Genomic DNA, 14,568 nt, shown 5'->3' on the forward strand with positions numbered 1-14,568 from the left:
ATTTCTCTAAGAACAAATATTACTGTCATTACAGACTATACTAAATAAAGGTATTTTGCACTTGTTGAATTTCTGAAAAAAAAAAAAAGTCTATTTAGATTACATATACCTGGGGAAGTCTTAAAAGCACCCATACTTCTCAGGTTCTTACACAGTGACATAGAAGATACCAAATTTGGTCACTCTACCAGTACCATGAGCGTGTGATTTCAAAGTTGAAAGAGGTTGATCTAAATCACTGATGTTGAAAGTATCTAAATCTAAATTATCTTAAATACTGACAAAGCCACAGATAAGCAAGCACTGAGATTACTCACTTGGTGTATGGGCTTTGCCAAAATCAAGGTCTCAATGGCAGAAGAAGAAAATATTACTCCCTTGTCAACTCTGATTACACAACAAAGAAAATCATGAAACATAGCATATGTTGTTCGGTAAATTTTAGAAACAACAGCTTTCAGCACTCCATGCTTTGATTTTGCATTCAAATATATCTCAGCTCTGGATGTTCAGAAAGCGTCTTCTTGCTTTAATACTACTTTCCTGTCATAACATTTCTACGAGGAGAATGTAGGTATCGCACTCTTTTAATGAGGAAAGGTGTTAGAAGTTACAGCACCTACAATCACAAATTCAGTGAAAAAATAGCCACTTAATAAAGTTAGGTTGTTATTTTTCCCCTTATGTACAAAGTAAGTATTTTAAAACACGTCTGAATAATTGCTTTGAAGACATTTAGATGAACTTAAAACTTTTTAATTAAAAAAAAGCTGGAGACTGCAGGGAATTTCCTTCTGTATTTCACATCTACTGATTCTCTCTTGGATACAAAATCTCTCACCCAGGTAGAGGACCTATACTCTTCACCTCACTCTGAGCTCTTAAACAAGTTCAGACATTTGCTTAAATGTTTTAGCTCATTAGGGCCATTAAGAAACATTTATTACTCTTTTGTGCTAAGTAAGTAATTTCAGTGTGTCAGTGATGGTACTCAGGACAAAAAGTCTTTAAAAGATTGTCCATAGCTCAACAAAAATACCCATACTTCTCATCAGGTCATAGAAAAAAGTCTTTAACAGCCTAAGAAAAATCATACTGGAATGAGAGATGTAAGAAAAAGTATGTCTTCTATTACATAAACTGCTTAATTTAAGAACTTATTTATTACTATTACTTACGTTTATCAAAGACAAATGACATGCAGACCAGATTTTTGGCTAGACCTCTACCCGGATTCTTTATTTTCCCTGCAAAGTTATGAGCAAACCTATTTATATCAGCACTATGAAATTCTTAAAAGCTGAATATGCATTTCATACAACAGAGCCAATTGACTCCAGCAGATCTCACAGATGAGAACGTCAGGTCCGCTCATTCACAGCTCTTGCACACAGGTTTTTCCTCTACTTACCTTCTGCATGTAGAGGAGACAGAGCTTTCACAACTGAGGCTAAACTTTCAGAAATTATACAGATATGCTTTCAGAAATATATTTTCACATAAACAATAAACTGTGTTCTCAACTGAGAGAATTTTCAGTGTCACTGAAATATTTTTTTCAAGGACAATATTTGTTATAATGCATTTAAAGAAAAAATAGGCTAGGAGGATTTCTTCGATGTGCAGCTTACAAGTATGGTTTAACTTTCCATAGTAGTAATACATATTTACAAGTGCCAGATTTTCAATTTATAAATATTTATCATAAGGACATGATTTTATCTTTAATTAGCCCAACTGTTAAGGACACTTCTAATGTGAGAAATGCAATTCAGTTTTTCATACCAGATGTAGCCTCTACAGCTAGTCTGTTATCTCTCCTTGTAATAAGCAGATACTTAAACCAAAAACATTTGTAATATGTAAGTGATTAGAAGAGAACAACTACAGAAAATCGGGGCTTTGAATTTAAAGTAATAATTTTCTGATGTTGCATACCTCACTTTAAAGCACCTGTGCAACACCACCATATTTTAAGTATCTGATTATTTCCTCCATGTGCCCACATGGATTTCTTTGCTCATGGAAAGACCTGAATTACGAGACTGTCCTTCCTTTCCTATCTCTAACCAGGTGAGTTACTGAAATATGATACCCATCTAATAACATCACATTGCCAAACACAGCAACCCCTAAAACATGCACGTTGTACTGAAGTTTTTTATAATTACACAACAAACCTTTGGAGTGGTTGGAAACACTGAATGAGAGTGAGAGAACAGAAGAAGGAAGGACGGGTGACAGGTTGGGGGAAGAAGAATAGCAGCAGCCTGGTGGACTCATTAAAAAGACAGATGTACTTACTTTCTTTTTCCAGAATAAATACTTACACCAAATTCCTAAATTAAGTACTATAAGGGGGTTAGCCTTTTAAAACTGCAAGTCATAATTAAAAAAAAAAAAAAAAAAAAAAAAAAAAAGCAAGCAAAGAAGCAAAGTAGATTGGGATTTCATTAGCAATATTCTGTGTTTTAATCCTCCAAGAATGTATGAATTGAACTGGAGGAAAACCAATTTCATGTCTAATGATATGCTGAAATTATTCTCTGGCAAAGCAGGGAGTCAGAAAATAAGTAGTGTCATTGCATATCTGTGCATCTATCCTACCATGATAACTGCCTGTTTGCAATCCACTGATAACATTTTGTGGTCTTACAAAGGCTGTTCTTCAATTGAATAATAAAATGGAAACAGAACGCATCCGTTACTAAGGAAACTCTGAGCCAACTTTTCATTCAGCTAATTTTTCTCAGCAGTCTGGGTTACACTGGGCTGCTTGCTCTCTGTATTCATTTAATTAGCAAAATGTTTGATTATTGGATTATGAATATTACCTATTGACTCATCTACTTATTGTAGAAAACAGGAAGCAAAAGATCAATGTTTTAACATATTCATGAAGGAACCAAACAACATGTCATTTTTGGAGGATGTTTAGGGATGGGAATGAGCGACACAACGGGGAGTGATGGAGAGAAAGTACAAATGGGATGTTGGCACAGAAAGCAGTTTGGCAATTTCTTCTGTAGAGTTGTCTTGTACTATTGGCTTCCCATTCTCTCTTCCTTTCCCCCATCATTTCAAGCCTACCCAACTTTTGTCCAAGCCTCTGGATACACATTAGGAGAACCAGTCTCAAATGTCCCTCTAAGAAACATGATAACTTAACAATGATAAATTACTTTTGGCAAGGCATGTAGTGATAGGGCAAGGGGTAATGGCTTTAAACTGGAAGAGGATAGATTTAGATCACATATAAGGAAGAAATGCTTTCCTGTGAGGGTGGTGAGGCACTGGACCAGGTTGCCCAGAGGAGTTGTGGATGCCCCATCACTGGAAGTGTGCAGGGCCAGGCTGGATGGGGCTTTGAGTGACCTGCTCCGGTCGAAGGTGTCCCTGCACGTGGCAGGGGGGTTGGAACGAGGTGATCTTTAAGTCCCCTTCCAATCCAAACCATTCTCTGATTCTATGATAAATGTTACAATGATAACATTTTTCATAATTTCTTTTACCTCTTGATTAACTATATTCCCACTACTGAGTGTTGCCAAATGTTAGTAAACCGTTTGGATAACAGAAAACACTAGAACAGAACTCCTTTGGTTTCCACATTACAGCTTATTTACAGGGATACACCTGTATGGCAATATCCTTCTGCCAGCAAGCTTTCCAATGAACTGGGCTACGTTTTTAGTCAACAGTACTGAAGCAGTCATTTAGCTGCCCAACTTCCCAAGAGCAATTATTCCCATTATATTAACACTAGCACAAAAATTTAAAAAGATATTATGAGGTATTCTCGGCATGTCTCCTTACGGGGAAAAAAACCCACTTATAAATCTTGAATCTGCATAGATGTCAGTCCCCTGGAGAGCCCTCGGATAGCTGTGAATTTTGGCCCCAGTGATTGGAAACAGTAGGAGACTCAGAGCTTGGAAACTAGGCTGATTTTGGATGAGTCCAGGCTTAACAATTATATGGTAAATTAGGAACAATATCATAAAGAATTTCTGTTGTTCAGTAATCTAAATAACATGCTCTCTTATAGACGCGGAGAAAATGACACTACAATGCAGCAATTGCAGTCTGGCAGGAAATTTTGAGAGACTAGCACACCCTAGGAACATGAAGGCAATTAACAGGAAACAATGGGAACAGCATGGATGAGTAGCTGCGTACTGTGTCTGTCTCCATGGCATTCAAGTTTCATCAAACAAAGCTAAGGGATTTGGTACAGTATACTTGTTTAGCACACGTTCCATCTGCCTTTCATCTCAGAAATGGCCCCTATTAGTAATGGATATGCAACGGATTGATCTTAGCAGAGCAGGACTCTTTTTTAACACTGAATAAATCTGGAGTACATTACACTCTTGGTTTAAAATTGGCTCAGTGTGGGAGAAAACAACCTCCAAGGTAATTCTGAATTCTGTTTCCATATTTTATGTAAAACATAAATTCTGTATTTTTCTCCTAAGGCAACACCTGATCTTCCACTCCTTGGGCAGGAAGAAGTCAGGTTGTCTTACATCTAACAGTACTTGCAAAATGGAATCCGACTTTTAGTTTTCTACTTTTCACGCAAAGTTCTAAATTTTGTTTGGTACTTTTTACAAGTTATTAGATTCAGTTGATGATTTTGACCTATGGAAAACAATGAGGCTTACAAACACAGTATCTAAAATTCCTTGGAAACAGCACCACTTAAGTTAAATGTATTTTGTCTGGTAGCACAGCCATTAACAATTTTAAACAACCATTTAAAAACAGGAAAATTTGAGAAAATACCTGCTTTATGAAACTTTTCCATTATCTCCTGACGAACTGATTTTTCCAAGTTAAAATAATCGTGGTCTTCATCAGGTTTTCTCAGAAACAGAGGGATGTGCTGAAACACTATTATATGCTTGCATTTATGTTTTTCAGCAACAGCCAGTTGCTCATTGAGCCACACATCCTGGGCTTGCTTTAACTCAGGGCATTTGGAAGAATCGAAGTATAACTGAGAATTCAGCACAAGAAAGAAAACACCTCCAACCCAAAAGCTGAAGTAGTCATCTCCCCAGTTCTTGCAATAATTATCTATTGTTTCTCTTGTTGGAGTATTGCCAATATCGTGGTTTCCACTGACGAAAACCAATGGGATGTCCTGGTCAGTGTTCTTCAGAACATTCTTTAAGTCTCGCTCTTGATCCTTTCTCCATTGAGTTCCTGTAGAAAAAAAAAAAACCAAACACACTTTAGCGTTCATGCTATCTTTCCCTACCCTCATTGTTAGCTTTTGCTTATGGAAATACACAGTGTGAAAATATTATATATTAGATGTGATCATGTTAAAATGCACGGATCTAGAATACATCTTCACTTTAATACTCTATGTCCTCTCAACCCTTTCCCTCCCACTTCTTTCTCTCCCTTCCTAAGTACTTCACTATCCCAGTAACTTGCCTTAAGCAAGGCTCTGGATAGGAACCAACAGCATAGCAGTGGGTGATGTAACGGTCAGTGTTTTGCACCAAAAGCTTTAGCAGGCTTATTCTTTTCATCTGTAGACTGATGATCTGGTGAAAAAAATGCAGCAACCTTGGTGTAACAGCTTTACACAAGGGTAAAAACCAGGTCAACTTCTGGTTCATATTTTAGGGCTATGTAAAGAAATTAAGGTAGGGTTTTTTTTCCATCACAAGAACTACTTTAACAGTAAAAATATAATTATTGTCTTGTGGAGACTTGTTTATATGATGAGTCTGTTTTAATGCTGAGTATGGCACTAATTTCAAAGCAAGATAATTGTGTACTTTGCTAGTTTTTCCCACATCTCTGTTTTTATATTAATATGCATACTGACACAGTTACTCTTCTGGTTGTCAGAAATTTGTCCTTGTCTAGGAAGGTTTATCTAATTGCTAGATTAATCTATAATAATGGAAAAAAAATAAACTTTTTTTTTTAAAAAGCAGGTATTTTATTCTAATGATGACAGAGCTTTTTTAAGTTTTCCAGAGAGTAATCTTTAATCAGAGGCCATTGATATGTTTATTATTCATTAATTAAATTGAACATTTATAGATTGTATTTTGTCCTGCAGTGTACAACATATGTCTAACATGGGCCCATTTCACAAATAATAACTGCATTTTTTTAATCAAGAAATTGTAACAGGATTTTTACAAAGAACTCTGGAATCAGGTTTATAATATACATTTGCATACAGGTCTATGCAAGTTAATCATCATGTATTTTAAAATTGTGTTCTATTTTTGTAACTACACATATGTATTATACATAGAAATGTATTAGAGGGGCTCCTGTAATGTAACTATGAGAGAAAAGATTTTTTTTCTCCATGTTTCTTCAAAATATTTATAATTAATATGTTGACAAACAATGCCCCTTAGTAACTATTCCCAGCAAAGATTTAAATTCCTTTTCCATACCCTATAGATACAGGCTTAAGTACCACATTATAGCTGTTCATAGAATTCTACAGCTTTAGAAAAAACACTGTGAAATAAACATACTCATATTATGCCTAAATTATGTCCAAATGTAAAGACAGATGTGAGATTGGACATGTGATGCATGAAGTCAAAATCCATAACTCCCTTGTCTTCAACTGCTGTACAGGGTAGAAAGCTATGGTAGCAGAACCTTTTGAGTAACCTGAGAAGTACTGGGCACACTGTGGGTATCAGTGCGGTCTAGGAAGTAGTGGACCGCAGATCAGTTTGTGTACCAAGACCATGGTCAGTTCAGGCTGTCCTTCCAGTTGGGGAAAACACCCTTATTAATCCTAGATATCATTTGCCCTGTTTTTTTCTATCTTGTTACTTGGAGCTGCTGGATTTTTAAAAATAAAACAAAAATCTAAATAAACCTGGCACACTGTTGTCCATGGGGTATGGACCCTGGCTGAGAAAGCTGCTTTTCCTTCCACTCTATGCAAAGAGCTGGAAATTTCAGGCTATAAATATGAAAATGTATGGGGGAGAGGTTTGGGGAAAAGCTCTGTTAAGATATATGTAAACACATTACACCATGTTAATCTCCATGCTATCACTTTGGGAAATTTAGCTAACAGTTTCAGAGTATAAAAGACGTTTATGCATAAGTTACAGAAATAATTTGTAGAATTATGTATACTTCTTCCCAGCGGTGAAATTCAGGCTCCAGAGACTAACACTTAGATTAGATTTGTCGACAGCAGGGCACTGGTTCCCTCATTTAATGCAATATTATTTCTATAGCAACAGAGACACATATTCAGTGTTTTATTGCAGGAAACAGATTGCTCAAAATGGAAAACAAGCTCTCTGCCCAAAGAGTCTAGGAAATCATACTAAATAAAGATTATTTTAGGACAATTCTATCTTGGCTTGACCTTTTCTTGGTAGAAGGTCAAAGCAACTTCAAAAGAAGATAAATCCATGGAGACAAAGGTGGGAAAAGGCGGAGTAATGTCCCTGTGCTCTTTGGGGGTAGCGCTGGAGAGGAAGGGCTGGGACACACACGCCAACCTGAGCGGCACTACCGCAGCGCGCTGTTTGTGCTACAGTGAGCCACAGCACTGTGCGGGGCTCTGCTGAAGGCAGCTCCCTCTGAATTTACAACTGAGGTAAGTAAGAGATAAAGACAATAAAGAGGAGGGGATAAAGAAGTGATAAAGGAAAGAAGGAAGCCACTAGGAAACTACAGTGGTCACTGCCATAGCATAAAAATTATTCCCTTTAATCTCTTCCAGGCACAGTGAGAGCTATAATATTTAATTATTCCCATTATTACAAAGGATATTTTTATTTGATGACATGAATTTCTTTAGCTTAGAGTTTTGTTGTACGTGAACAAGAAAAGAATATAACGCCAAGAGGCAATGTTAAAAATAATTTGGCAAGTGTCAGGGTAGATGTACCTGAAATTAATTTCTGTTGTTTATCCTGGCATCATGTGCAGTGACATTTTTAAATCCCAGGCTACAATATTCTGTCTTTACGTTGGGTTCTGTAAATACAGTCTTGCCCTGAGATAAATGACTTCACAAATTAATAGCCCATAAAGGGCTTTTATGAAAAACATGAAAGTGAGAACTGTTGCTAGTGTAGTTGCCTACAATTTTCTGCAGCTTCCCAGTCTATCATTTTTGAAAGCTGAGAGTTGTGAACAGGAGCATAAAGGTGCAATGTCAGTGTCTCGTTGCAGTACATCTTTCTCTTGAATGTTACATCACTGTTTGCCTAAACACTGCCAATATTGTTTCCTGCATTGCTTCAAGGAGTCAAGACAACCTGCCTTCGCTCACTGAAAGAGCAGATTTCAAGACAGAAGGTACTTTTAAAGCATTTTTGCTGAAGCTGGCTTCAGTCAGCAGAAGCAGAATTCACAGATCATTCTGCCACAGAAAGAATCCTTTAGTTACTAATCCAAAGCTACAGATTACTTTTGTATTCCACAGAATAGAGCACCTTTGAAACAAGGTGTTGGGTTTGTTTTTTTAATGCCCTAGCTATAAGAAGATCTTGAAGCACTGTTTACCCCAAAACCATATCTCTGCAATGCACGCTGATTTCAATTTTTGCATCTGAGGCAACTCTTCACTTACAGTAACCCCCACCAATACCGTAACTTCTTCCCCAAAAGTATTCCAAATGAAAAACTAGCAATCAATTAACAACAGAACCAACTTTTCTATTGATATGAATTAGCAGAGGGAAAGGTGGAGGTTATAATGGTATTATTAGGTGGTACCCCCCCCAGGGCAGGAGAAGCCTGCCAGCCCCTGCAAGGGGACACGGGCACAATGGGAATGGCAGCAGTACTGGCCTGGATCTCCAACTCATGCCATTTTCCAAGAGATGGAAATTCTAGTGAGGTAGTCCAACTTTTAATGATCAAAGCTATTGGTCATAAATTAACAGAGAAGAAAAGACTGTCAGAGGTCAATTACTCAATATTATGTGATGACACTGCATTTCAGAAAACTTTATACTCTCCAGAGGTCATCAGAGAAGTCACTTTCAGGGATCTGGCTGGAACAAGCTGACTCAGCCACAGTGCAGAACTGCCGCAGCTCAACCCATGATACTGATGCTGCTGCTGTTTCTGAACCTCCTTTTGGGAGTGGGCTTCCTCAGGAGCCAGAACAGTACCTCGTTTACTCATTCTGCAGATCTTGACACAGACACTACTGGTTTGCTACAGGAAAGGCTACAGACACAAAAAAAACTTGGCCCGAACTTTAAGTTTGGCAAGAGAGGGCCCTAACTGAGCTTGAGTACCTATTTACATCCCCACTGCTGCTTTGCACTACGTTGTGGTGGTCTCTGTCCTGCAACATCCTCACCCAGCTTAGGCCAAGGACCAGCACAAGCACTTTTAGGATGAAGTCACCCAAGACATCTTCAGCCAATTTTAGAACACGCAAAAATGTAGCACAGTCATTTCCTACATTTCTAAATTACTCAGTCTCTGTATTTCAATGTTTCTTAAAAGTGTCCCAAACTTAGAGGAGTTGCAAACATAGTTTTTAAAGGAAAGCACAAATTTTCAGTTTGGAAAAGAAGGAAGTTAAAAAGAAAATTGTTTAACTATGAGCTTTTATGCACACAACACTCTTGAAAAGGCCTGAGATGACAACGGCAAGCTGCTAAACATTTAACCCAAGAGACTGATTATCAAAGAACAACAGATAAGAGCTAATTTGTAGATTAAAATACTATACAAAACATCAAATAGAAATAGTAACTAAATCTGATAAAATGTCAAAACACCACCAATGAAGATGGAATTTACAAAATAATTGGGCCCATTCCTTCTGTAATTTATTATGATATCAGGAGAATTACTCTGACATCAAAAGACAAGTAATTCTTGTTGGAAGCAATCACAATTGTTATAAACAAAAGAAATTTGTGTATTTTTCTGGGCCTTACAGTGCATCACAATCAAAGAGTCTAATTACATTGGGCATTTTCCTGTTCTTGAGATGTTTGTCCTTCATTTGTTTTCATGAGTGTCTGCAGTTGCTCTACTCCTTTTGCACGCCATTTAGAGGACTTCCCCTAGTAGAATTCCCTAACTTTCTAGAAAAGAGGAGAGTCCGAGGCTTTATTCACAGCATGCTCCTTTTGTCAATTCCTCCACCGAAACAACTATAACTGCCTCCATCCCACTGTGAGAAAGTAATCTCCTCCTGTTCAAAACAGGATTGCCTTTCATCTCTGCTGTTGTTTTGGATACCTGGCTGTTGGCTCCACCTTACCAGGGCTACAGCTACGATCCTACAGCATCCGTCTCGGCACCTCTCAGCTGACCCCCTACCCAGTAACAGCCCCACTGCCGCGCTTGTCACTTGGAAGACAGCACAGGCCCAAAACCAACAGTATCACAAGGATCACGCAGTATCTTACAGGCTCCTTCTGTAATTACATCTTTACCACATCTAATTTTTATGCACTGCCATAAATAAAAGTTTAACTGAGCTATAAATCTTGTCACATCTCAAATACACAGTTTTCTCTGATCTTTGCGAACGCAACCCAGCATCCCCTCAGAGCACTGATGTAGACGGAGCTTTCCCACCCCAAAGCTCTGACACCATTCCTTGCTGTGCTCTGTGCTGCCTTCTTTCGTAACCCTCCCCATCTCATCAATACGTGCAACTGCTCTTTACTGTCATGGCCAAACTCCTATCCTCTTCTCATTCCTTTACATGTTACCATTCCATAAAAGCAATGATTCTCTCATTGTCCATGAAGTTAGAAGAAAACACCTTGCCTTCTTCTTCACCTTCATTTTTCCTAGAATGCTACAAAAATCTGATAATAGACAGGGCACTGGCACAGAAAGAAAAGATCTATCAGGCCACGCAGTTCTGTCTTACTGGCGCTCTTGTTAGTCTGTACTCTTGTTTTTTTTTTTTATTTTAAACTTGAAGGTTCCCCTCTAGCATATGCCATAATGAAGTCATGCAACACACTGCATCACTCCAAATAATTACATGCAAGAAAAAGCTGATAACATTTTAATAAACTCAGTATGGTCATGTTCTGAAATAGGTTTTTATGGCTTACTCTGTGTAATAGCTAAAATGTCTCCTCTCTCTTTAGACATGGCTATTTCTAATATTAAAATAGCCTGAAAACAATTTTATGATGTGAAAAAAATTATTACACAGTTAAAAAGAATGTAAATATGACTATATTAACTACTGGACAAACTGACTACTTAGTCTAAGTTACAAAGAATCTCATCTCATTAGTGCCACTGAAAAGTGGGAACTGAAATACTCATTTGTCTACAGCTGTAAGCGACTGCTTTTCAGTACATTAGAAACAAAATAATCTGTCCTGAGACACAAGAAGTGATCACACTAAAGAACTTCCCTGCATGAAAACACAAATTAAATTTATTTTATAACTTTGGGCATTGAAACAAGAAGAAAATTTAACTCCAGTTTTAGCTAATAATTAACAGTTATTGCACTAAAGCAATGACAAAACCCCAAAAGTGAATGAGGAAGCCCATTAGGGAATCAGCTGCTCCTAGAGTTTTGGTGCGCGACATTAACTGTAATGACTGCAAATGCCAACATTCTTCTGAGTGCCCGCTGCACAGGTGCCCACTGAACAACCTAATTCATGGCATTTACTGTCCCTCCTTCTGCTGTGAAAATAAGTATTATGCTTCACTTAAGCACAACTCTGCTGCTCTTATCCTTACTTATCTCCTAGCTATGCAGAGCATAGGTCATCACTACCTTTGGGTCTGTTCTTCTGATGAAATCATCACAAGCAGGAAAAAAATAAATCGCAATGTTACAGGAGTTACAACAACAAACTTAATAAAAACAAGTTGAAGGTACGAAAGTCTTGTTTCTAATAACTGTTTGTTTTTAAGAGACAGAGCAAGACTAATCTTTCACACTTCCTCCAAATTACTACCTGTGAGAATTGTAAAGCTTTTTGAGGCCTTCATCATATTTACAGTTTCATATTAAGTAGTTACAATATGACTAACAAGTCTTTGAAACACTAGTGCCTTAAGTCCAGCAAAATTCTCCTCACTGTTAAACTGAGAAACGCCTGCAATCAGTGGGTACAGTTATTTAGAGGTACTTTTCCTGATGTCTAAGGCCTATCTACTCTTACAAAGACATTTTTACCATGAAAACAAGTGCAGAATGAGAAGGCAGTTACTACCAGCCAGAGTCAACGGTTCAGGCAAACCACTTATTCCTTAGAATATGTTCTCGTAGCCCAAATCATCTTTTGCCAGTTTGTCTCTCTGTTCCACACTCATGTTGCCTACAGGGTGTTCAGAGAAGAGCTTACAATACAAACAGGCGACGCAGCATGGTCAGAGTGGTACGGCAGCTTGCTCGGAGCCACAGATAGGAACTGGGTGGCTAGCACAATTCCCTCCCATTAAAACCACCTTACCCTCCGTTGACTAGGTAAGAGTTGGCGGTTTGGAAAGACTTGGTTCAGCTTGATTAACTGAGTCAAAATTATGTGGGCTACAGCTTCTGCTACTGACGTACAAGGAAGAAGAGTAAAATCCTTTACAATTCAGAGGGATGGAAAAGCCTGTGAATGTACCTTTTAAAAAGTAAACACTTTTGAACTAGAAAGACAGTTCTAATCACCTCGTCTGACCATACTTGCATAATCCAAAGCACTGACTTTGTGGAAGTTACTCTTTACATATAGCAAATCAAATTCCAAGAAAACAAAGGAGGCAACAAAGATTCTAACGGAGATATATTTACTGTACAATGTGCCAAATAAATAACTCACTGTGGATGTCCACTCCATGTATACATTTTCAAATCTTCATGGATAGGAGTTGAATTGCTAAAGCTGAGAATACGATAAGCTAAACTGCAACCTTATGGGCTGAGAAAGAAGCAAGTAAAGAAATTATAATTGGACTTTGAGAAATTATGTTTTTACTAGAACATGGAGAAAAATCTAACTATGCTTCCATTTATATTTTTATATATAGTATCTAGTCCTTGCATTAGATTTTCAGCAGTAGTATTGAATCTAGTACTGATACTTATATGATAAAATTATATGATTTGAGACAAATGTATAATTAATTACATCTCAAAGATTTTCATATGGTTCTATATATGGAGACTTACTGTCAAAAGGCTGCCTTACTTCAACTGTGGACTGGACTAGAGATTATGGTCTAAAATACAAATAACTATTTACTTGCTGAAGATTAAATATTTGCTTCTGATGGCCCAGTGGTTTCTTTGCAATATGAGGCTGCACCGTATTGTCAAACATGCACAGAGAATCTCTCATGCTTCCCTACTCTTAGCCTGATTAGAGCAAATTAAATTTCACACTAAGCAGTTTGGAGGCTTTGAATGCTCCATTAGGTTTTACTAGAATCAGATAATTACTATGAAATGTTTATTTATGCAACCATAGTGATGTTTCTTGAAATAGGTATTATCAGATGTTTCAAAAATAATGTGCAACTTACCCAGATTCTTAGACATCATTAACTAACATTAGCATAGAGTTTGGAGATGAAAATAGACAAGAATTTTTTTTATTTGGGCTCCATCCTACCAAGCATAAAGTTTTTGATAGGCTGCAATAGCAATAGATGCAGCGAGTTGATTTAGATTAAGCTACCTCATTGTCACAAAATTAGGTCATATTTAAACACTGCTCAGATTATTTCAGGTGATAGCACAAAAAAGTCCCATTGTTCAGTCAGTGCCATATTTATAAAAAATTACCTTGAATTCAACAAATAAGACTTTCACGTATAGTCTGATTCAGTATAAATGTTTCCAAGCCACTGCTTCTACCTTGCACTTAAAAAGTCAACCTGTGCCTCTCCTACGTTGTGCTCTATTATAAATCTCCACTGACAAAGATTCAGGAATTGGGATTAAGCTCACAAATCTGCTGAAACCGCATGTGACAGTACAATACAGCTGCCTCCTCCCCAGCTGTGCCAGGCTGATGGGAGTTAAAACTACACAAACTTGCTTTTGTTAGTAAAGCAAATAGCCAGTTCAAATGATAAAAAAGAGCAAATACAGTAAAGATGACCAGCTTACAGTCGTTTTTGAAGCATATTTTAAGACATCATTTTTTAACCTGCTTGTTATATGGACAAATCAAATATCAGCATTCATGCTCTTGCCTTCTAGATGAGAAAGGCATTTTTTTTTTTTTTAAGAACTACTGTATTTTTAGTTAAAATTAAAACTTGATGAAATATCTCCTTACAGACATGCTTCCTTTAAGGACTAGCAGAGCAGCTTAACTTTATTTGGCAAGTTTTTTTTCCTACAATAACGTTCCTTTGTTTTAGCAAAATATGTTATTTAAAGGTAGTTTAAAAGCAATAATAAAAGCAGTTCACAGCCAGACTTACTGTGGTTAAATAATTTTTTGAGAAAGATATTAAGCATTATCAGGCATTTTTTCCTTTGTAGAATGTCTTACTGATTCGCTGTATACAACATTAAGAACTTGTATGGGACCTGACATTTCTCTCAAATGTATTCAGTTCACAAACGTATAAATGGCAGCTTGCACA

General features: G+C 37.2%; 1 protein-coding gene across 1 annotated transcript in view; it reads right to left on the bottom strand.

Moving 5' to 3' along the window:
- Positions 1-14,568, bottom strand: part of CPPED1 (calcineurin like phosphoesterase domain containing 1) — a 50,359-nt gene that overhangs the window by 12,920 nt on the left and 22,871 nt on the right. The window contains exon 3 of the mRNA XM_086759793.1: positions 4,789-5,211. Coding sequence (XP_086615919.1) covers positions 4,789-5,211 — 423 coding nt within the window. The remainder of the gene's footprint in view (positions 1-4,788; positions 5,212-14,568) is intronic.

Source organism: Chlamydotis macqueenii, chromosome 15 (assembly GCF_036417535.1).
Source record: "Chlamydotis macqueenii isolate bChlMac1 chromosome 15, bChlMac1.mat, whole genome shotgun sequence".
In the NCBI taxonomy this organism is placed as follows: domain Eukaryota; kingdom Metazoa; phylum Chordata; class Aves; order Otidiformes; family Otididae; genus Chlamydotis; species Chlamydotis macqueenii.